Source organism: Rattus norvegicus, chromosome 17 (genome assembly GCF_021556685.1).
Source record: "Rattus norvegicus strain SHRSP/BbbUtx chromosome 17, alternate assembly SHRSP_T2T, whole genome shotgun sequence".
Classification (NCBI taxonomy): domain Eukaryota; kingdom Metazoa; phylum Chordata; class Mammalia; order Rodentia; family Muridae; genus Rattus; species Rattus norvegicus.
The window spans coordinates 63,635,702-63,660,590 of NC_141550.1; the positions used below are offsets into that span (position 1 = coordinate 63,635,702).

The window sequence follows — 24,889 nt, forward strand, 5'->3', positions numbered from 1 at the left end:
ACTTGTGATTAGACAGTTGGATCATATAGTGGACTATTTTATGAGGGGTAGGTGAGTATATAAGAACTATTTTGGTTAATGTTAGGATAATGGCATAGCAAGGGGAGGATATATGACCGTTAGTCGCTGGAAACTGAGTTTAGATAAGGTGGTAACAGAAAATTGCATCTGTGAAAGTTTCCATCTGAACTTGTGTATCCTTTATCGTGAGGCCTGTGAACAAGGTAAACCTCTCTCTCTTTGATAAGAAATATGTCAGTCTCAGCTAGTTAACAAATTGACTAACGAGCTAATACAGTGGTGATTAGCATTAAAGACTAGGTCTGACTTCTAGTTGTCAAGCTACAGTTACAGCAGATCCATTGGTCTCCATGGCAACTTGGGCAGAGTCATTCTGGTCATCAAGCTCAGAAGATGAAAAACTTTTTCCTGTGTAGTAGGTATTTGCAAAAGAAATGACCCACCTTGACTTAGGCAATATGAGGCATTTAATTCTCTGGATATCCTCTGTTTGTCCACAGTGTAGGCCAAGCCCTGTCAGCAGACAAGGCAATGAAGCTGTGTTTCTCAGGGGTTATCATACCACAATTCAGGTAGACTCCTGTCACTGTGCCCATATGTCTTGGAGACATTGGCAGGGGTGGGTTGGGGTGTAACTGTCAGGTTTTGGGAGTCTCTGTCATAAACTTAAATATTTAGTAGATTTCTGACAAGATTGGGAGCAGTGTCTATTAAGCATATCTGAGTTAGACAACCTGTATTTGTTTAATTACTTGTTCGATAATGTATCTAGTAAATAAACAGAGCACATTGTAACTTAATGGCAGTAGCAAAAAAACAAGGCTAACCATATATGTAAGGCGGTGATCTTTAAGCTTTTACTGTTTAGAAATCATTATTTCCCAAGGCAGGATAGAATGGAAACCTTTTCTTAATTGACAGGCTGTCTCCTAAAGGCAGCAAACTAGGATCTTCCTGTAACAAGGACGGCAGATTGTCCTAGGACCGTCCTTAGTAAAGATGGTGCTGAAACACCATCAGCCACATGACCGCTCTCTCCGCTAAGGTGGCACTGACGGTATAGCTCCGCCTGGAGGAAAGTCACATGACAACGGAAGCAGAGCAGAGACAACCACTCAGGAGACTCTAAGTGGCACAGTGTGAAGGGTGCACAGCTTGGCTTGGCTTGGCAGCCTCTGCTGAACAGAGTCCCTGCAAGGGGGTGGGATGGACAGCTGTGGGAATGCAATGGAGACGGTGGCAGAGTAAGTGAGCAGGGTGGGGTGAGAGCTAGTGCCTGAAGTAGCATTCTCTTGTCTCCTAGCAACTCTGCTCCAAGTGCAAGTGCAGAGAGCAAGTCTGTTGTGAGGCAGTTCACAGTGTAGCACAGTGCAGCCTTGAGCTTTCAGTGGTCTTGCCTTCGCCTGAGCGTGAAAGTTATAGGTGTGTACCACGACACTTCCACTGAGCCACTTTTAAGATCTAAATTCTGTGATATTAACAGCTTTGAGGATAGCTCAACAACATACTCCTTCTTATAAATTTAGTGTTCCACACCCCAGAATTTGGCTCCATCTGCTTACTGACCAGTCCTCAGCAGTCATTCCACACTCAGTTTCCATGAATTTGACCTCAGATGCTATTAGTCTTTGTGTGGCTGACTTGCCTAACTTACCATGATACCCTCAAGGTTCATCTACGTCCAATACAAGTCTTAGTCCTTTCTGTGTACACGTGTGTGTGTATGTGTGCGTGCATGTGTGTGTGTGTGTGTGTATGTATGTGTGTGTGCATGTGTGTGTGTATGTGAATGCACAGGTCTGTACAGGAGCATAAGCACATAAATACGTGTGTGAGCACACAGAAGGTCATCCCCAAGCACCATTCCTCAGGTCTTCTCCATCCTGGTTTTTTTTTTCCATTTATTCTTTTTTTAAAAAAAAGATTTATTTATTTTATTTATATATAAGTACACTGTAGCTGTCTTCAGACACACCAGAAGAGGGCATCAGATCTCATTACAGATGTTTGTGAGCCACCATGTGGTTGCTGGGATTTGAACTCAGGACCTCTGGAAAAGCAGTTGGTGCTTTTAACCACTGAGCCATTTCTCGAGCCCTCCATCTTGGTTTTTGAAGCACATTCTCTCAATGGCCTGGACCCTGTGTACCAGACTTGCCAGTAAGCCCCAGTGAACTGCTTCACTCTGCCTCCCATACACTGAGAATACAAGAAATGCATCATCTTGTCCAGAATTTTTTTTAATGTTGGTTTTAGGATTGAACTAAGGCTTTCTTAGCAAACAATTTTCTTTCTTTCTTTTTTTTTTTTTCATTTCTTTTCTTTATTAACTTGAGTATTTCTTACTTACATTTCAATTGTTATTCCCATTCCTGGTTTCTGGGCCAACATCCCCCTAATCCCTTCCCCTTCCCTTCTATATGGGTGTTCCCCTCCCCATCCTCCCCCCATTACCGCCCTCCCCCCAAGAATCCCGTTCACTGGGGATCCAGCCTTGGCAAGACCAAAGGCTTCCCCTTCCACTGGTGACCTTACTAGGCTATTCATTGTTACCTATGAGGTTGGAGACAAGGGTCAGTCCATGTATAGTCTTTGGGTAGTGGCTTAGTCCCTAGAAGCTCTGATTGGTTGGCATTGTTGTTCATATGGGGTCTCGAGCCCCTTCAAGCTCTTCCAGTCCTTTCTCTGATTCCTTCAACCGGGGTCCTGGTCTCAGTTCAGTGGTTTGCTGCTGGCATTCGCCTCTGTATTTGCTGTATTCTGGCTGTGTCTCTCAGGAGAGATCTACATTCGGTTCCTGTCGGCCTGCACTTCTTTGCTTCATCCATCTTGTCTAATTGGATGGCTGTATATGCATGGGCCACATGTGGGGCAGGCTCTAAATGGGTGTTCCTTCTGTGTCTGTTTTAATCTTTGCCTCCCTATTCCCTGCCAAGGGTATTCTTGTTCCCCTTTTAAAGAAGGAGTGAAGCTTTCACATTTTGATCATCCATCTTGAGTTTCATGGGTTCTGTGCATCTAGGGTAATTCAACCATTTGGGCTAATAGCCACTTATCAATGAGTGCTTACACTTATTCTGTTTTTCTGTGATTGGGTTAGCTCACTCAGGATGATATTTTCCAGTTCCCTCCATTTGCCTATGAATTTCATAAAGTCATTGTTTTTGATAGCTGAGTAATATTCCATTGTGTAGATGTACCACATTTTCTGTATCCATTCCTCTGTTGAAGGGCATCTGGGTTCTTTCCAGCTTCTGGCTATTATAAATAAGGCTGCTATGAACATAGTGGAGCACGTGTCTTTGTTATATGTTGGGGCATCTTTTGGGTATATGCTCAAGAGAGGTATAGCTGGGTCCTCAGGTAGTTCAATGTCCAATTTTCTAAGGAACCTCCAGACTGATTTCCAGAATGGTTGTACCAGTCTGCAATCCCACCAACAATGGAGGAGTGTTCCTCTTTCTCCACATCCTCGCCAGCAAGCAAACACTTTTCAAATTGTGCTACTTCCCCAGCCCTTTCCTTTACAAACAAACAAAAACAAAACAAACAAAAATGGCAATAATAATATTCTGCACATACATATATATATGTACATATAATTATCTTTATCCTATTGTCTTTGGGTGAATATTTGGTCTTCCCTTAACTTTGGGTTATTGTGAATATGGCCAAATCATTGTCCCCCCCCCCTTTTTTTGTCAGTAAGTTAGGGACAAGCAGCTTAACAATGTTATTCCCTGTCCATATGTTCATCTGCACACCCATCCATCCACTCACATGCAGATTCTCCTACCCATCTGTGTTCCTTAATTCCTATTAAGGAGAAGTTTTGCTGCCATAGCAATTCTATATAAAAATCATCACGCATCAGTCCAGCAAGATGTTTTTGTTTATTGGGTCGTGCAAAGATCAAGGACGACAGGGCTTTTATCTCACCTGTCCACGTCAATGGGGAAGGGATGCTTCTGTTTTCACAGTCTTAACACTTGTGCTTGTAAAAGGGACAGCATACATACTTACGTCACTGGCAAGTCTTCTTCTCTCCATATGATTTCCAAATGATGTGGAAAGCAGTGGTACAGAGAATGAAAACCTGAACGTTTGTAGAACATCCCACACAAGTATGCTCACATGTCTCTTGGTTTTCTACTCAGAGCGGTTCAGGGAAACAAACTGAGCTAAACTCCGATCAGTCTGTGCGTATTGCCCGCCCTAATCTTTTGCTAGCTGGTTAACCAGAAGAGTATGCTCATGTGCTAGTTGTCTGTCAGCCCATATAGAACTCTTCTCCAAACCAGATCTCCTTTTTAAAAAATGAGCACAGTCAACACTGTCTTACTCTTCTCACATGGTTCTTCTACACATGATTGTGAGCAAACATATCTAGAAACACTATCACAAGAAAAGAAGGTGATTAGAGATGTCGCTAGCGAGGTGGGATGCTTCGGCAGTGTAGCCCTCCAAAGAGTGAGGCAGAACGGTCACGAATGTACAGGCAGTCTAGCCTGGAACACATAGTTAAAAAAAAGAAAAGTTAAAAGAAAAAAATCTCAAAATATTCTCAGCTTTAGGTCTTTCAAAGATTCAATGGAGACCATTCTTTAATATCTGAGCTATTCTAAAGCCAGACATCTTCACTGTGCACCTGTATGTGGAAGAAAATAAAACAGTTACGCCTAACACGGCTATCAATTTCAGAACCCTGAAGGATACCGAAGGTATCAGCAACCCTACTGTGGCTGAAACATTGCTTCATGGGAAACTGACCTTGGGGGAAAAAAACAACAGCAAAATAACACAACGACAAAACAACACAACACAAAACAAAGCAACACAAACAGTGTGAGAACAGAGGAGCATGAGAGGCAGAGGCAATGAGCACAATGAGGAAAGCATAGAGCCAGATCTAGTGACTCTATTTCAGCAAACATCAGAAAAGAGCTGAGGACACAGATCAGCCCCGCCCTTTATACACAATGTCCCAGGTTCGATCCTCGGTGGCACTGAAAAGAAGAATAAGCATCTTAGATAAAGCAAAATTTCTAAAACTTAGAGAGTTACAGCAAAATGCTGTGACCATACCCTGGACCTAGTATTCCATATGCTGGAAAATTATACAATGTTCATGAAGGTAAGCTGGATTTCATATGAACGAAAGGGCTAAGTTTGTAGTATTTTAGGTTTAAAGTTGCTCATACGCTTTTTTTTTTAAATTTTGTAACAAGTATATATATTTTTAATTGGATTTTATTTATTTACATTTCAAATGTTATCCTCTTTCTCGGTTTTCCCTCTGCAAAACTCCCATGCCAAACCCCTTACCCTGCTTCTATTAGGGTGCTCCCCCACCCACCTGCCCACCTACTTCAGCCTCACCACCCTAGCATTCCTCTACAATGGGGCATCAAGCCTTCAGAGAACCAAGGGCCTCCCTTCCCATTGATGTCAGATAGGGCCCCTTCAGCTCCTTCAGTCCTTCCTCTAACTCCTCCATTGAGGTTGGCTTCGATCATCCCCATCTGTATTGGCCAAGATCTGGCAGAGCCTCTCAGGAGACAGCTGTATCAGGCTGCTTGTCAGCAAGCACTTCTTGGCATCAGCAACAGTGTCTGGGTTTGGTGTCTGCATGTGGAATGGATTCCCAAGTGAGGAAGTCTCCGGGTGGCCTTTCCTTCACTCTCTGCTCCACTCTTTGTCCCTGTATTTCCTTTAGACAGGAGCAATTCTGGGTTAAAATTTTGGAGATGGGTGGATGGCCCCATCCCTCAACCAGGGTGCCATGCCTAACCTCTGGATATGGTCTCCTCAGGATTTCCCTCGCCTTTGTGATGTATTTCAGCTAATGTCATTCCCACAGGGTCCGGGGAGGCTCTTCCTTTCCTGGTATCTGGGACGTTCTGGTTGCTACCCCCAGTTCCCCATCCCCCATTGCCTCACACCTCTGTTCAATTTCCTGATGCTCTGTATACCTACATCTCCCCCATACCTGATCCTGCCTCACTTCTTCCCTCCCCCACCTTCCTCCCAAGTCCCTGACACCCTCTACTTCTCTTGATTATGTTGTTCCCCCTTCTAAGTAGAACTGAAACATCCACTCTTTGGTCTTCCTTCCTCTTGAGCTTCTGTGGTCCGTGAGTTGTATCATGGGTATTCCAAGTTATTTGCCTAACATACACCTGTCAGTGAGTACACATTATGTGTGTTCTTTTGTGACTGAGTTGCCTCACTCAGGATATTTTCTAGATCCATCCATTTGCCTGTGAATTTCATGAAGTTATTGTTTTTAATAGCTGTGTAGTATTCCATTGTGTAAATGTATCACATTTTATATATCCATTCCTCTGTTGAGGTAAATCTGGTTTTTTTCTAGTTTCTAGCTATTATAAATATGGCTATTATGAACATAGTGGAACATGTGTCCTTATTTTGGAGCATTGGAGACGTTGGAGCATCTTTTGGGTATATGCCCAGGAGTAGTATAGCTCAGGTAGTACTGTGTCCGATTTTCTGAGGAACTGCCATGTTGATTTTCAGAGTGGTTGTACCAACTTGCAATTCCACGAATAATGGAGGGCTGTTCCTCTTTCTTCACATCCTCACCAGCATCTGCTGTAACCTGAGTTTTTTAATCTTAGTCATTCTCACTGGTGTGAGGTGAAATCTCACGATCATTTTGATATGCATTTCCTGGAAGACTAAGAATGGTGAACTTTTTTTTTTTTTTTTTTTTTTGGTGCTTCTTAGCCCTTTGAGTTTCCTCAGTTGAGAATTTTCCGTTTAGCTCTCTTCCCCATTTTTAATAAGGTTATTTGGTTCTCTGGAATCTAACATCTTGAGTTCTTTGTATATATTTGATATAAGCACTCTATCATATGTAGGATTGGTAAACTTCTTTTCATAATCTGTTGGTTGCCATTTTGTCCTATTGACAGTGTCCTTTGCCTTACAGAAGCTTTAAAATTTTGTGGGGTCCTTTTTGTTGATTGTTAATCTTAAAGCAGGAAATTTTCCCCTATGTCCAGGTGTCCAAAGGTTTTCCCTACATTCTTTTCTATTAGATTCAGTGTATCTGATTTTATATGGAGGTTCTTGATCCACTTGGACTTGAGCTTTGAACAGGGAAAAAAGAATGGATCAATTTTCATTCTTTTAAATGCTGAACACCAGCACCATTTGCTGAAAATGCTGTCTTTGTCCACTGGCTGATTTTAGCTTCTTTGCAAAAGATCAAGAGACCATAGGGATATGGATTCATTTCTGGGTCATCAGTTTTAGTCCATTGATCTACCTTTCCATCTCTGTACCAATACCATACAGTTTTTATCACTATTGCTCTGTAGTACAGCTTGAGGTCAGGAATGATGATTCCCCAAGACGTTCTTTTATTGTTGAGAATAGTTTTTGCTACTCTGAGTTTTTTGTTATTCCAAATAAATTTGAGAATTGCTCTTTCTACCTTTATGAAAAATTGAGTTGAAATTTGATAGGGATTGTGTCGACTCTGTTGATTGCTTTTGGCAAGATTGTCATTTTTGCTGTATTAATCCTGCCAATCAATGAGCATGGGAGATCTTTCCATCTTCTGCGATCTTCTTCAATTTCTTTCTTCAGAGACTTGAAATTCTTGTTGTACAGATCTTTCATTTGTTTGGTTAGAATCACCCAAAGATATTTTATGTTATTTGGGACTATTGTGAAGAGTGTTGTTTCCCTAATTCTTTCTTAGCCCATCTATCCTTTAAGTAGCAGAAGTCTATTGATTTGTTTGAGTTAATTGTATATCCAATCATTTTGTTGAAGTTGTTTAGAAACATAGGAATTCTCTGGTAGAATTTTTGGGGTCACTTAAATATATTATCATAACATCTACAAATAGTGATATTTTGATTTCTTCCTTTAGAATTTGAATCTCTTTGACCTCCGTTTGTTGTCAAATTGTTCTAGCTTGAACTTCACGAAAAATATTAAATAGATAGGGAGAGACTGGGCAGCCTTGTTTAGTCCCTGATTTTAGTGAGATTGCTTCAAAGTTCTTTCCATTTAGTTTGACATTGGCTACTGGTTTGCTGTATATTACTTTTACTATGTTTAGGTATGGGCCTTGGATTCCTGATATTTCCAAGACTTTTCACATGAAGGACTGTTGAATTTTGTCAAATGCTTTCTCAGCATCTAATGAAATGATCATGCTTTTTTTTTTCTTTAAGTTTGTTTATGTGGTGGATTACATTGATGGATTTATATATATTGAACCAGACTACTTGACCATGATGAATGATTGTTTTGATATGTTCTTGGATTAGGTTTGAGAGAATTTTATGGAGTATTTTTGCATCAACAATCATAAGTGAAATTGGTCTGAAGTTCTCTTTCTTTGTTGGGTCTTTGTGTAGTTTTGGTATCAGCGTAACTGTGGCTTCATAGAACAAATTTGGTAGTGTTTCTGTTTCTATTTTGTGGAATAGTTTGAAGAGTATTAGCTTCAAGTCTTCTTTGAAGGTCTGATATAATTCTGCACAAAACCTATCTGGTCCTGGGCTTTTTTTGGTTGGGAGAATTGAATGTCTGCTTCTATTTATTAAGGGGTTATGGGGCTTTTTAGATGGTTTATCTGATCCTGATTTAACTTTGGTTACCTGGTTTCTGTTTAGAAAACTGTCCATTCCATCCAGATTTTCCATATAGTGATATAGCCAATAATGATTCTTCTCACTGGAGCTAATGCACAGTTTATGGTAGGGCATTGATAAATCTCTAGTCCACCTTTACTTTATTGAATTCAGAACCATTCATGTTAATCCTTTGCATTTAGGAGTCATAGTTTATAGTCATATGTATATGTGAATGTATGCATGTGGAGGCCAGAAGTCCACTGTGGAAACCTTCCTCTATCTTTTTCTTCTGTCTTAAACAAGTCCATATTGGCTGCCTAAGAAGCATCAGGGATCTTTCTGTAATGTCAGGCCCATACCTTCATACCTAGTCCTCAAGCTCAAACGACAAGCATACTACTGACTACGCCATCTTTTGTCATGACCTTGAACTTGGGATCTCTTTGCCTCTATCTCCCACAAGCTATGATTACAGAACGCGCCCATATACCTGGTATCCAGGGCTGGGGACAGTACCTGGGGCTTTCTATGTGCTCACCAGATCAGTTAGCAGCTTCCTAGTTTGCTCTCTTAGGCTTCTGCAAGCCACAAACAAAGAAAACCATTCCTCTTCTACTATGCGCAGTGCCCCAATCTGTGTGCACCCACCTCACACTGTTGCCTTTTCTGCCACAGTCCCCAAGTCAGAACCCTCACAGTGTTTCCTTGCCCTGAGTCCTGACATTCAATTTATCTCCAACACTGGTTGGCCTGCTCTGCCTGACAGCCATCTCTTTGCTAGTCTCTGTTTGTCCATTGCCATCTCTACTTTCTTTACTCTCTACCCTCTTTCCTCTTTGTTGTACAATAATTCTTCATTCAGCTTCTAGTTGGAACATTCCTTCAATTCCCCTGTTCTCGTCATCCCTCTAGTCCATAGTTCTCCATAAAGTATTAAATGACCAATACAAGGAGCTGTTTGCTCCTTCTGATGCATTTAACTGTAAAGAGAACCCAGGTTTGAAGATTTCATTCAAGAGCTGAATCTTTAGTAAGTTTAACTACCAGTCTCAGGCAGGCACTGTGGACAAAAGGAAATGCTCCAAGAATTAAATGAGTAATATTAACGGGCTCTTTCCATGACTTCAGTGAGACTTTGCATCACTTTTGGTATCAAGTCATTTAAAATGGGCTAGAGAGATGGCTCAATGGGTAGAGGTGCTTGCTGCCAAGCCTGATGGCCTGAGTTCAATGCTTGAAACCCACGTAGTGAAAGAAAAGAGCTATAGGTTGTCCTCTGACCTCCATACGTGTGGCATAACACACACATACACACATAGACCCACAGACACTCCAAATACATAAATATAAAGAAAAAAAAGCAAATTAAAAACAGACATGGTTGGGCTAGGAACATGGTTCAATCAGTAAAGACTTGAGTTTTATCCCCAGAACAAAGAAGCCAGATGTGGTGTTATGCAGCTGTAATAGGAGTGCTGGTGAGAGACAGGAAGATCCTGAAGGCATGCTAACTAGACAGCTAGTCTAAGCAGCAAGGTTCAGGCCAGTAAGAGATTCTGTCTCAAAAAAATGGGGTAGGTAGTTCCTGAGGAATGACACCTGAAGTTGTCCCTTGGACACTACACACATGACTGTGCACTCACATGTACACCTGTGACCATACACACATTTACACACATACACACAAAGATGTGTTTGAAGTCAGACCAGAGCAGACCCATGTGTTGTAGGTATTTGATCAAGAGGCAAATACGAAGCTCTACATTCCCAGTCAGAAGAAAGCCAGGTTAACAAAATCAATCAAGGAGCTGGAAATCCTCATTAGATTAAAACTGTAGTTGGCAAGTATGCTGGCTAGTGTTTTGTCAACTTGACACAGGCCAGACTCACTTTGGAAAAAGAGACCCCAGTTAAGAAAATTCCCCACCAAATTGCCTTGAGGGCAAGCCTTGGTTCGCAGTTTGTCGTTGTTCTCAGCAAGCCATGAGAAGCAAGCTAATAATAGCATTTCCTCCATGGGCTCTGCGAAAGCTCCAGCCTCCAGGTTCCTGCCTTGGGTTCCTGCCCTGACTTCCTTGGATAATAGACTATGACCTCGAAATGTAAGTTGAAGTAAATCCTTTCTCCCCAAGTTACTTACTATTTTATAAGAGCAGTAAAAAGGTAACTAGGAAAGGTAGATCTTCTGCAACAGATTCATTTCTTCTCTTTCCCAGATCAGACATAACTAAGAACAAAGCCTTGCCACAGCTACAACTTGACTACAGTGTGGGGGAAAGGCTTTTTCCTGCTCTGGGACCCCTGGAACTAGTGAGATGTAAAAAGAAACAAGAGTTTTTGCAGACAGATCTTGATTCCCAGCCCAACTTACTCCACTCTGGCTGTGAGAAAATGCCAGTGCCCCTCAGTTTCCTTATCAGGAAAAGGGTGCCCATGAGGCTACTGAGGAGTTTAAATGGTATGACCTGTGGTTTTGGCATGGTGCGGCCATTCATCAATGCCTTCTTCCAGCAAGGAATAGCAACAGGTAGACCTGTCTGTGTCTGTGCTCAATTCCCTCCCATTCTTTAGACTAGTAGTTCTAAACCTTTCTAATGCTGCGACCTTTTAATACAGTTCCTCACGTTGTGGTGACCACCAACCATAAACATTTTTGTTGCTATGTCATAACTTTAATATTGCTGCTGTTACAAATCATAAAATAAATATGTAATAAGCAGGATATCTGATATGCAACCCCCAATGGTTCTCAATGCACAGATTAGACCTAATTACCTATAATTATGGCATTTTAACCATTGATATCCAGTTATTATTGAAAGGTACATACTAATTCTTATCATTTTGTTGATTTTGTAGTGTTTGGCGTTTTTCTATGTCTCATTCACTTAACTGCTGTTCTAATAAAAAAGAGTGAAAGGCAGCAGAGAGAGGATGCAGGGATGAACACTAGCAGGGTTATTTTAAGAAAATTGCATCAGTTCCATGGATTTTTGTTTCCATAGAAGTTTAAAGAACTGCTTAGAGTCAAGTTCCTGGCAGGTACCATGGGAATGTTGTCAGGAGGTCTCCTGAAGGACACAGTTACAGTCGTCTTCCCATCCCTGTAGCAAAATACCTGACATGGCCTTCTTATGAAGTAAACAGGTCCATTTTGGCTCACAATTCTGGAAGTGTAGCATAAAGACTTCACAAGAGAACTTCAATGATAGTCATGGGAGTACCTCAGCATGAACCAATAAGGAGACAGAGCTGAAGGCCAATGCTCTACAATCCCTTCAGAGAACATGTCTGCAGTAATTTTAGGTTTTCCCATAAGGTTCCACCTTTTTAAATGTCCACACCGCCCCCTTTACCACCTCACTAAGAACCAAGTCTTTATAGCTTTGATAGACTTTGGGTGACTCAGTCAAATATCATCTAGACCATGGTTGTTATATGACGTAGTTTGCTTTGAGAGGGATGTGAACAGAGAGCTGAGGGTTACAAATGGTGTGGAATAACACAAAGGGCCTAGCTCCCTGTTACTCCCCTAAGTAAATAAGAGACATAGCACCGTTTCTTTATGAACACAGGAAGACTCAACTCTCCCAGTTCCCCAGCTGAGTAAGGGAGACAGCACAGTTCCTGCATTGTATTCAGGAGGGGTTATTATTCAATTCAGTATGGCTTATTTACTGAATATTAGAAGTCTATGCTGAAATGTTCAAATACAAACCATGAGACTCAATTTTTTTTATTACATTCTGTGTTTCTTGTTTGTTTGTTTGGTTGGTTGGTTGATTTGGTTTGGTTTGGTTTGGTTTGGTTTGGTTTGGTTTGGTTTGGTTTGGTTTGGTTTGGTTTGGTTTTGGGGTTCCCAATTGTGCAATCAGAGAAAATTCTGAACTAGAAGACAGTTTTGCCATGTAAGCCATTCAATGCTCTGCATGCAAAAGATGCTCAATAAACAATAAGGAATAAGAATAACCTTGGCCATTTACAGGTATCTTACTTCCCAAAGCATAAAAGCCCCTCAATCCATGTACATCATACACAAACACACACACACACACACACACACACACACACACACACACACACACACACGTATTCACACATGTTCGAGCACTCAAAGAGACCAGCACTCTACCTCTAAGCTACCTCTTCAGGCACTGTTCACCTTGTTTTTTGAGACACGGCCTCTCATCGGTCTGTGACTTACTGGTTAAGCTACGCTGTCTTGTAATTGAGTCCCAAGGTTCCAACTGTCTCCCACTTCCTCTGTCCTAGCATGCATCACAATATTAATTTCTTTGTGCTTGTGAGGCAGTCACTTTAATAACAGACATCTCACTAAACCTGATGTCTTATTCCTTTGAATAGTGACATACTTTTTTAGATGAAGAAATGAAGACATCTGAGGACAACCTGATATTCTAGAGGCTTTACATAATAGAACCATGGAAGACCCTTGACCTGAAGTCTCAATTTTCTTCTGACCCTCCTTTTGAGGGCTCATGCAACAAAATTTAGTGAACATTTGTTAATTGCTGTAAGACTAAAATTTCCTTCTGGTGAATGCTCATTCCCATGGTAACTTCTACAAAATTGCTGAGTTTTTAATCTGAAAAAAATAATGACAGACATGACCAATGAAAACTGTAAGAGTCGTGTCTCTGCCATCTCAGCTAACCAGGCCCCACAATGTAAACCAGAAGCTGTGTTCAGATCAAAGGGCTCCGTTACAGAAGACCAACTAATACATATTTCCTGGCTTCTTAAATATACTTCTGAGATGAATGACACTTTAACTTTTTAAATCATTACAATAGAGGGATCCTTAACTATAGAACAACGTTATTTCATAAGCCAATGGAAGAGCATTATGCATCTGTGCAGATCGCCTTTTCCAGTGGTTCCAGCTAAAACGGGTCTTGCTGCTTAGTGAACAGCTGGAAGGGAAAGAGGAAGGTCCCACTGCTATATCTCCCCGAAGCTCTCTGAACAGCCAGATCGCAGAATTCTAACACCTAGCTAACTTCCTACCATGTGTCTTGATGGTCAGTTATATTCTAATTCCAGATCTTAAGCCAAATCTTCTCAGTTTATGTAGAAAGGTGGGGAGATTAGATGCGTGTGAGCAAAACCAAAGGAAGAAAGTCAAAACGAGGAGCTGCATCTCAACCCCACGAGGGTGATCTCTTGTTTTGTTCCATGCGCAGCTCCTTGTGACATTAGATTGTTCACAGTTTCCCATTATCTCCTAATTTCTCACTCCCAAGATCCCACCATATTGTTGTTCAATATTAATTTCCAATATCCAGATTGATGATAGGATTCCAAAATAGACTGCTAAGAATTCTTAAATCCTGCTTTCTATGAGCTAAGCCAGAAAAAAAAATGGAAATGAATGGGCAGCTGTGAATCAATAAGGTGAAGAGAAGATTCACATTTTGCTTTGGTGCTCTAACTACTGGGTCTCAACTGTGATCCAAGAGAGTCCCCTGCTGGTAAGACTTGGTACAACAACAACAAAAACAAAACAAAACTAAACTAAACAAAACAAAACAAAAAACAGAACACCTTGTTCAGTTAGCATCTTCTCTACCACCAAATGTGATTTCAGTTCACAGCATTCTGTCGGACGTCTGTAATCGAAACCCTAGAGACATCTTGTGGGAACACATGATCAAGTTCTTGCCCCGAGGTTTCCATGGTTACACATGTGGGCTTCTTAGTAAAGCAGGTGTCTCCCGCTCCTGTTCTGTGAGACAGAACAGGGAGCAATTTGCAGGAGTTGGAGGATTTAAGAGGCTCTGGACATGTGAGACTAACTCACTCAGTTTCCTGACTGCTGGTGGTATGTGGGGAACTTTAAAGTCTCACCTCACAGAAAGAAACAAATAGAGGTTCATTTACATGCAGAACCAGTGTTTCATAAATGCTGCCTTATTAACTTGACTCTACAGATTTTAAAATCTTGTTAGCCTACAGTTGAATGTGTGTGCATCTGTGTGGAAAACAAGCAGCCCTTCCAGAGTGACTGAAGAAAGATCTGTCCAGTGACACACGGATGACTCACTAAGACCTTTCAACCAAAGAAGCAGACGATAGATATGACAAGGGCAACCTCTATACAATCTGCTCCTCCACTTGGGGAAGAAGGAGATCCTTTCTAGTAAAATCTAGGTTTGATTCAGTGCTTGAAATCAAATATACGTATTCCTGCACTCTACGAATACTAGACACTAAAACATACCCATTCTTCATTTTACTTTAATTTCCTCAATTCTCAGTGAAACAAATTTCACCTGGGTTTAATTTAAAAGACTGTGGAATCCTAGCATCTCCTCTCTCTCTCTCTCTCTCTCTCTCTCTCTCTCTCTCTCTCTCTCTCTCTCCAACTACAGAGCTAGAAGTCAATTTGAAAGCTTCCCAAGGAACACACACACACACACACACATAAATACTTCAAATACAAGGAGGATGGTGTCTGACATCCACCTTGTTTCTAGAGAAAAAAAATTATCTCCTTTACAGTCAGCCCAATTTGCCAGAACCCTTCTAGGCTGACCTGGAGCTAGCATGAAGTGAGAGCCACAGGATTTACTCTTGTTCCTCCTTCCCTTCTTTCCACACTGCTTATCTTCCCTGAAATTAAATTTGCACCCAGACAGTTTGAAAGAGGCTTCTAGTGTAGCTTGCTGCATCTGAGAAGCAAGGCACTGATCTGAATAACACTTTCCTTCCCAAGCTTAGACTACATCCCATGCATAATCACATTGACACTGGTATCTCTTTCACTCCCATCTCCACAGGCATCAAGAACCTCTTGTTGACTCAGAGATCAGATCTACCCACAGGTTAACGTCCTCAAAAGCCATCTTTACCTCAGCCTGGGGAGAACTTGCTGAGCTAAAGTCCACAGAAAATTAGTACCTAATACCTTTTTGCAGTTCAAAACTGGAAAGATGACTCAGTGGCTAAGAGCACTGACTGCTTTTCCAAAGGTCTTGAGTTCAATTCCCAGAAACCACATGGTGGCTCACAACCATCTGTAATGAGATCTGGTGCCCTCTTCTGATGTATCTGAAGACAGCGACACTGTGCTCCTATACATTAAATAAAATCTTTTAAAAATAAGAAAGAAAGAAAGAGAGAAAGAAAGAAAGAAAGAAAACTGAACAACTTTCTCACTCTCACTCTCACTCTCACTCTCACCTTCCCTTTTCTTCTTCGTTTCAATGAAAGTAAATTAGATGGCTTCAGAGGACCAGACATTTTAGTTCCAGATCCAATTAAGAAAATTCTTACCTTTTTTTCTTTCCTTAAACCTCCTAAACTACCAAAGAACAATCTAGTCTAGGTCCCTCATCACTCAAAGGAGAAATCTGAAGGCCAGGCAAGTAAAGAGAGCTACAAGCAAGGAAGCAGTGGTAGGCATGGGAAGAGAGCCTTGATCTTTGCTTAGAATATTGCCTTTTCTTGTGGCCGAAGTGCATGTTGGTTTTGTGGGGGTGAATCTCAGGCTCTGATCTCTCAAATGTCTGGACAGTAGCAGCAGAAGTAGTCAAAGCAGCTCCTTCCATTGATGCTCACATAAAATTGCATGTTTGTGAGCCAAGCTTGGGCACAGACTCCAGGGGCAGGGGGCACATGTTTCCATCCAGTTCTCCAGTGACCATGACCTCTGCCTGAACACCTCTCCTTCCCAGCTGCTCCAGGGCACCAAACATGGACATATGCTGCTAGTGTCTGACAATTTGAATTTCCCATTGCTCATCAAGGCTCACACTGAGAATGATATTTAGATTTAAAACAGCACTAGGCTTCAAGGACTTCCTATGTGTGTAAATCTATACCCAGCCTTGGAAAGCCCACCAGTATAACCCAGAAAGATTTGCTTCTTAGTCCTTCAGGAGTATTGAACTCAGATTGTGCCAGACATGGACCTAAATACTGAAGAAGGAGGTGAGAGGCACAGAATTTTAAGTGATTTCAAGAACAGAAAGAACAGAGAAGGGGTAGGGAGTATGCATAAGGTGCAGTCTTTCAATTTTGTGGAAATGTCAAGATCTATTTAGTTTGTGTTTGTTCTGACCATTTGAATGAGCGCTCCATAGATGTATCTAGCCTTTGGTTAGTCTTCATTGTGGTGACATGTTATCACCAAGCTTTCCTTTGGAAAGCTGTTGTTTTCATGGGTGTATAATAATAATAATAATAATAATAATAATAATAATAATAATAATAATAATATATTATTATTATTACTACTTTAATTATTATCTGCTGGAGGAAAGGAGGTCTCTTGCTTATATCCTCCATAAGCAGGGACCAGATGCTACTGATCAGTTTGATTAATCTGAGATAGTTTATCCTACTCCACTCCAGACAAGTTCCTTTTTGCCCAATATAAGGCTTTAGCACAGACAGATTGTAGCTGGTGCAACCCGCAGTCACAACCAGAGTGACCTCAGAAGTACAGGAAACACCTCTATGGGACACATCCCAGGCCTAAAACAATTGTGTTTCTTGTGTGTGTGAGAACACGGGGAGGGACTGTGCCTGCCATTACATGCAGTTTTCTTGTCCATGCTACTAGAATACTCCCTGTAGAGAAATTTTAACATGGCTGCTCTGGCAAGGAATCACATCCAGGTCTATGATCTGGACCAAATGCCCTGAATTTCAGTACGATCTGGCTGGAATGCAGGCACATCCTTAGCACACATCTTTAAAGCAAAAGAATAATATATAATTGGAGGGCAGTTCTATTGAGTTCAGGCCATGCAGCTCTGTTCAGTCATTTGAGTTCAGTTAAGTGGAGTTGAATTCAGTGAGTCAGTTGGGAATCAGGAATGAGTGAGTGCAACACAGCGGAGTTGAATTCATGCAGGTCGGGGCAGATCCGCAGAGGCAGAGAATAAAAAGGAGCCAGAAGATTGGACCCAATTGGCAGAGTTAGTTTGAGCAATTCAGTGAGAAGCGGAGAGAAGCTAGACTGAGTCAGCTTGGGGAGGAGTTTGAGCCAGAGCAGCTAAGTTGAACAAGCCAGCCAGAGTTCAGAAGGAAGTGGAGAGCGTGAATTTATTCAGGAATAAGCCTCCAAGATGGCGATTACACCTGCAGTAGCTGTGAATAAAAGATGCGTTAGAGCTCCCGATACAATCTGAATCTCGAGCTTGTTGAGACCCTGAACTGAGAGCCTGGGCGCGCTGCTGTGGAGAGCACTTGCCTAGGATGAACAAGACCCCGAGTACAATCTTATATTGAAAAAAGCAGAAAACTAACAACAAATATTCTACCCTGGAATAAAAGTTGTGGTGAAGGGGTTGGGGATTTAGCTCAGTGGTAGAGCGCTTGCCTAGGAAGCGCAAGGTCCTGGGTTCGGTCCCCAGCCCCGGGAAAAAAAAATTGTGGTGAAGAATCCAGCTTATTACAACAACAGCAACATGCCCAGGCTCTCAGTTCCTCCCTCTCTGGGTAAAAGTAACCATTCAGCAAACACAGGAGAGATGACTACACAAACACCAAGACATAAGCCAGCAAACACAAGGAGAGATGAATGGAAACAGAAGAGGGATGACTCAGCAGGCAGAGGAGAGAGGACTCAGCAAATACAAAAGTTGATTCAGCAAACAAAAGGAGACAATTAGCAAACCACGAAAACAGGATGAGGGCTAGGAAGGCACAGAAAAGCTGTCTCAGAAAACATAGGAGAAATGACTCAGTAAGTACTACAGGGCTGAGGTACGAGCCACGAGCATCGCTTTATTGAAGATGGTAAGCCAATGATTCTCCATGGATATGGTATAAGCGAAGGGACAGACAACGGCCAAGTAAATCATCATGCTTCACCAGGAAGCATTTAACTACTGAGGAGTTATATAATTGTAATACCATGCTTTAGGGAGACTTAGACGCCAAACCGGAAGTGACTGACAGCCTGGCAGGCGAAACAACCCCATGTTAGCTGTCAGCCCGGATATCCAACTTCGTAGGCCTGCTGCGGGCATTTGAGTGTCCTGGCCTTTTTCAGTGAGGATTGTCGTTTCTCTGAAGTCCACGTCTTTCAGCTCGCTTTGTTTCTGCCAGTGCTTGTTTAGGGATAGGCTGTGTGAAGTGAAGGGCCGGCCCTGTGGCTTTGTGAGTAGTCTGTCGCTATTATAAGAAGCCCTCCAGAGATATTCACCTGGACAGTTTATAGGCAACTGAAAGTCTATTACAACTGACTGGAACTACATTCAGGTATTAGGGACCCAAAAGTAGCTTTGAGATTTTAGAGTAAGGCTTTTTTTTTTTTTTTTTTTTAACCAAGAACCAGTCTCAGCTCGGAGACAGAAGGGTGTTTGAACTGAAACAAACAACTTGAAGTCAAATCATGGGTCCAAGCTGACAACTTATGTTCTGCTTTCGAGACTTTCTGATCTGCTTTCTCTAGAGATCTCCAGACAGCTCTCTCTCTCTGTTTTCTGCTCTAGACAGTTCTCCAAGCAGGTCTCTCTTGTTATTCTAAAAAAAAAAAAAAAATCCTGTGCAGATCATAAGCGGTCTTTTATTTTATATATCAATCCAATCATTTATTCCAGGTTCCCTTTTGACTATCCTATGAATCAGCATCCCATGACCTCTTGGCTCTTTGGAGACAGATTTTTTTAAACATTGCAAAAGAATTCAGAGATCTGCCTGCCTCTGTTAGCTAGGTGGGACCATGCCTGGGTCGAATCTTGCTCTGTCTGAGGCAGACTTTGAACTCAGGAATCTATTTGCCTTTGTAAGCACAAGCAGAAATCTTAGTTGGGTGAGATCTCCTGAGATGGCCACTTCCCAATCTCTCCATCTCCCTCCTTGGGATCTTTCTGACGAGTTGACTCATAGCTGCTCTTGTTCCTTCCGGTTTGCAAAGCCCTCATACAATTCACACTGCATCCTTATATCTGCATAGTTGAGAAATTACATATGTTTTTAACTCATGTTTCCAGAGTTCCTTCCCACAGCCTTAAGGTCTATCCTGAAGGTCCCAGCATTTACGAGTCTGCTGAGACATCAGCTAGGCCTTTGCCTTTCGGACTCATGCTGTCTCTAATTATCATGAAGTCATTAATGTTGAGGGGGAGGGCATTCCTTGAAAAAGCAGCATAAAACATGTACAGTATTATATAAACAAGCCTTACCGCAGCCATTTTAACTAGTGGAGGCATTTGCCCTGTTCGCCATGTTCCAGGGGTGGGAACCATGTTATTCCAGCCCTACGAAGACCATACCAGACCTGGCAGGGTCTTTTTTTAAAGGCATCTTGGTGTCTCGCTCTGAAGCTGCAGAGGGAGCTTGTGCTTAATCAAGCAATTCAATAAAAGCTAAAATAAGTGATTAGATGGAGAAAGAGGTTTGCCCAAGCAAGCAGTTTAACAGAAACTAAGTTAGCTGGACCATCTCGACCTCAGGTTCTTAGAATAGTATAGGATAATTTTCCATGGGATTCTACACCATGGAAATAAAATTTCTTGTTAAATATAAAATGATCTCAGCAAGAATACAAGATGAAGAGACCTCTTACCCTGTCAAAACGCAAAGAGCGGTACAAGGCTGGAGAAAGGGCTTTAGGGCTCTGCATGGTTGCCTTCATACCCACTCAGACTTTTTGGTTCTCAGATGGGGGGCACTGCCTGAGGTGGTCAGCCGACCTGGAGCTTGAGGCTGGCTGGCTGAACAGTGTCTGGCCAGGTGACTCTGGGTAGCCAAGGAAAGCGCATCTGATCGGGTGTTTTTGCTCCCCAGGTCTGGTGAAGTCTCTCTGTAGGATCTAAATTCATGCGGTGTTTGAGCCACTGCCAGCCTGTCACCTGCTGAGGAAGTGACCTCACTAACATCTTGGTCTGAATGCTCCAGCAACCCTGACGCACTGACCTGACCAGCCTTGCTGTTGCCGCCCTGCCCCGCTGTCCACACGGAGAACTCAGGCACAACCTGCTCCTCCTGTCTGGCCTCCTGGTCTACCTGTCCCTGGCTATGATAGCCCTGAGGGTCTTGTAAGAGGCAAGGGGAAGGTGCAGGGACTTCACAGCCTGCTCTGGCCTCTCCCTTCACCCACTGCGTGGTCCTCAGTGTCCTCTTCGGCAGGCTGCAAAGCAGGTCAACCAAGCTGAGCAGGAAGGACAGTGCACTCACTGCCCAAAAGAATAGCATCAGGAGGGACTTCTCCGTGGGTCGCGACACGTAGCAGTCTACAGCTCCTGAGCAGGGCACACGTGAGCAAGACACGTGGGCGGGCACCGAAAAGCCAAAGAGAAAGTAGTGCAGGAAAGCTAGCCCCGCCTCCAGCAGCATGCGAAGCAGTAGGTGCACCAGGTAGGCAGACGACAGGTCGGGCACCTGGGGCCTGCAGGCTGCCGCTGCAGCCAGCTTCGTGCTGCGGTGCAGGGTGTAGGTGCCAAAGACCACCGATGGCAGAAGCAAGGCCAGACTCTGCACCAGCCAGAACCGCAGCGGTGACACTGGGGAAAAGAGGTCGTAGCAAACGTTGGCACATCCTGGTTGCAATGTGTTGCAAATAAATCTCTCTTGTTCATCCTCATAGATAGGTGACCCTGCCAAGACCACCACCAGCATTCTTAGCAAGACTGCCACGATCAGCCAGAGCATGCCTAGGCCAGAACAAGTGAAAGAATCATCAGTGTCTAAGGTTCAGAAGCTCCTCCACACAGCAGCTTAACTTCTACACCCTGAGATATCAGTAGTACTCACAGCAATGGGGGCAGCTATAACACACACACACACACACACACACACACACACACACACACGCACGCACACGCGCACGCTCCCACAGCCTTTGCTGTACCAGGAACAGCCCTGAAATTATTGGTAAAATGTTTCCAGTGAGCAGATGTGTAAAATATGTCATGCACTTAAGCTGACCATTGCGTGGCCGGAACTGAAAGATCCAGAGAGCATTTTGGCTGAGCAAATCGATGATGTAATTTGATCTCGCCCTTCTTAGGGATTAAGCTTTTTAAAGGACTTTAGCCTATTCTTTTCACCATGCTTAGCAAACAGAAGATGGTAATTTCAGCACCACTTTTACGATACTAGCCTACATGGTTTTTATCAGTCATAGGGCCTGTAGCTCTGGGTTCTTGAAATTGAATTTCTTTAAGAATATTCCCTTTTCTAGAATTTCAATATTCCTTTACCCTTAGTCTAGTCACTATATTAAAGAAATTAACAAAAACTGTGAGCAAACAAAAGAAAAAGGAAACAACTCTCCTCATAGACAAAGGCAGTCAAACTCAGAGAATAGCATTATAGGGTGTTGAAGTCATGGATTTAGCCTTTCAATACCAGGCTTATTTATTCAAATTCTACCGAATAAAGAGTAAAAACTATCAACCCCACGCCAGGCACATCTTTTCTCCCTCCTCGTTTCAAACTCTCTCTGAAACTGAACCATTTGTATCAATCTCAGGAATATTTATTTATTTATTTATTTATTTATTTATTTATTTATTTAACAGAATAGCTAGGACTGAATAAGGTTATCTGAGATGGCAGCCCAGTACTTGGGAAGCTTAGGCAGGAGGATCAGACGTTCAAGGCCAGCCTCAGCTACATAGTAAACTGGGGCGGGGAAATGGTGACTATGTAACCAGGGGCTGGGAAAATAGCCCAGTATATTATTAGCACCTTCCCTTCATGCCTGAGGCTCTGAGCTCTGCCCACCAATACTATACACAACTAAATTAAACTTGGGATCTGTGTTAAAGTGCATAAGAAAATTAATAATCTCCATAACTTAATCTTCACAGATAAAAATCTGTAAGGATGGCTAAGGAGACACAACAGAAGCATTATTTTCTCATCTATTCCACCTGATTCTGCCTTCAAATGTTGAGAGATGTCTAAGAGTGACGCTCCCACCACCCACACATCCTCCAGTGTTGATGGGTATAAGGGATGACCCCAGTGAGACTTGCCAGGGTTCCCACGCCAACAGTTATATTCTGCCCTTTCTTTTGGGAGAGAGCCAGACAAACTGAAAACTGGTATGAAGTTTTGAGAATAATTTAACTTGAATATGGCAGCAAAACTACAAGGTTTTGTTTTTGTCTCAGGACTTACCCATGATGGTCACATTACAGTTTAAGGTGATGAAGAGGAATCCCAACAAGTTCAAGTTCTCCATGCTTGAAGAAAGCCACAGGTCTGGGCTGCTGGAGGGTGCCGAGGCTTGTGTACTCCAAGGAGTACCAATTAATTTTTTTTTCTGTATCAGACTTTGAGGTAAGCACCAAGCTGTGGAAAGTAAGATGCGCTCCCAAGCTTGGGAGGTCAGGTCTTTTGTCTCTATATTAAGACAGTCCTAAGCTGCTTGCCAATGAGACACAGGCACTCCTGACAACTGCAGGGCCCAGAAGCAGAAGTCATCTCTCTGTGTGACTATTCTTAACCTCACAGGACATTCCAGCCTTGTAGCTTTGCTTGTCTCCATTGGAAAGCCAGACACTTCAGGACATTAGAAGCAACTACTTTTAGCCCAGGAGAGAAAACTTCTATTAATTAGCCAATTTTTCCATATTGGAGCTGGAAGATGATTCAGTTGATAAAAATGCTTGCTGCACAAGCATGAGTACCTGAGCTCACACCCCAGAAATGATATAAAATGCCAAGCATGGTAGTGCATGCTTTTAATCTTAGTGTTGGAGAGACACATGCAGATATGAGAGCTCACTCACTGACTGACAGATTTACTTGGTAAGCCCCAGGTCCTAAGGAGAGATGCTGTCTCAAAACTGAAGGTGAGCAGTGCCTAAGGATGACTGATTCCCAAAGTTGATGTCCGTGGTTGTTCCAGTGAGAATGACTCATTAGGCTGTGTTTTAAAGAGTTGGTCCCCAGTTGGTAGGACTGTTTGGGAAGGATTAGGAGCTGTGGTCTTGTTGGAGGAGGTTTGTCACTTGGGGTGGGCTTTGAGGATTCAAACACCTTCGTCATTCTCAGTTTGCTCTAGCTTTGTCTCTTACTTGTAGATCAGAATGTAAGCTTTCAGCTAATGCTCCAGCGCCATGCCTGCCTGCCAGCCTGCCTGCCTGCCTGCCTGCCTGCCTGCCTGCCTGCCTGCCTGCCTGCCTCCCTCCCTCCCTCCCTGCCTGCCTGCCTGCCAGCCTGCCTGCCTGCCTGCCTCCCTGCCTGCTGCCTGCCTGCTGCCTGCCTGCCTCCCTGCCTGCCAGTCTGCTGCTGTGTTCTTTGGCACGATGCTCATGGACTCTCACTCTCTGGAACTGTGAGCCTCCAATAACATACTTTCTTTCAGTGTTTGATCATGGCAATAGAAAAGACAATGTCTGACATCTAATTGCCTGCATCTGTATCTACACAACACCTATGTATATATGAACACACAAAGCCATTTCCTCCTTGAAAACATATCCACAACCACTTGTGAAAGAAGTTCATCTTTTACCCTTTCTACAGAGTATAAACACCCCCACACACAGCCTACAAGGATCCTGACCTTACTGCTAATTCCTGCACCACTGAGGTAAGCACAGATCTGTACCATGACATGTGTGTGTGTGCCAGGTCTACACTATGACTTGGGCAGTCCTCATTGGCTAAGCTCCCTCACTGCCAATGAGGACATTGCATTTTTCTCCCCTCAGCCTCATCCTACCAACTACCTAACTGTTCATGCAGACCTGAAATAAATTCCCAAAGTGTAATGAAATAATGAAATAAATTCCCAAAGTGTAATGAAAAATGAAGATGTGAGAAGATGGGAGAAAGCTTTTATTGTAGACATGAGAAGGGTCCAGACTGAACCAGGCCATGAGAAGAGGGGGTGGGAGGAGTGAGCAAGAAAGAAGAAAGCTCATAGGAACCAAGAGAGCTCATAGACAAAATGACTGGGTTATATAGGGATTAGAGAAGCTGGGGGAAGGGAAAGGAAGCTTGGTCTGAAGAGGTTTGGAGTAGGGGGCAGGGGTATATCACCTATGATTACTCTGAAACCTGAAGCCTACCAGTGAGTAGGAAGTGAGGGATCCTGGATAGGATTTGCATAGACTTTCATATGCTAATAGGCACCCCAGACATAGGTTAATAGCCATACATCCAGAGATGAGGAGAATGGCTCCTTTTAGCAAGTAAGAACTATATTCTTCAGTCCTGAGGGAGGGAGAGACCCTTCACAAGGGATGGCAGTGACCTCATCCGAGGGACTGTGGAAGGTACTCATCTGGCTTCTGAGCATAAGATTGTCCAAGAAGCTA

The 24,889-nt window shown here is 42.8% G+C and overlaps 1 protein-coding gene and 1 long non-coding RNA gene across 2 annotated transcripts; one reads left to right on the forward strand and one right to left on the reverse strand.

The window, feature by feature from the left end:
* Positions 1–387: 387 nt before the first annotated feature.
* LOC134482860 (uncharacterized) lies at positions 388–24,382 on the forward strand. Its single transcript, XR_015641307.1, has 4 exons — positions 388–440; positions 20,400–20,969; positions 22,733–22,901; positions 23,648–24,382. It is a non-coding gene; the product is annotated as an uncharacterized LOC134482860 (long non-coding RNA).
* On the reverse strand, positions 19,211–22,958 carry Gjd4 (gap junction protein, delta 4). Its single transcript, NM_001100487.2, has 2 exons — positions 22,740–22,958; positions 19,211–21,265 (listed from the first exon to the last, which is right to left on the reverse strand). Exons 1-2 carry the CDS (start codon positions 22,801–22,803, stop codon positions 20,244–20,246), a joined length of 1,086 nt encoding a protein of 361 aa, NP_001093957.1. The 5' UTR covers positions 22,804–22,958; the 3' UTR covers positions 19,211–20,243.
* Positions 24,383–24,889: the final 507 nt, after the last annotated feature.

Excerpts from the sequence above, each read along its gene's own strand:
- Gjd4 (NM_001100487.2), bottom strand. The coding sequence starts at position 22,803 with ATGGAGAACTTGAACTTGTTGGGATTCCTCTTCATCACCTTAAACTGT. Across the intron at positions 21,266-22,739 it reads CTGTAATGTGACCATCATGG|GCATGCTCTGGCTGATCGTG; the intron begins GTAAGTCCTGAG and ends GTTCTGGCCTAG.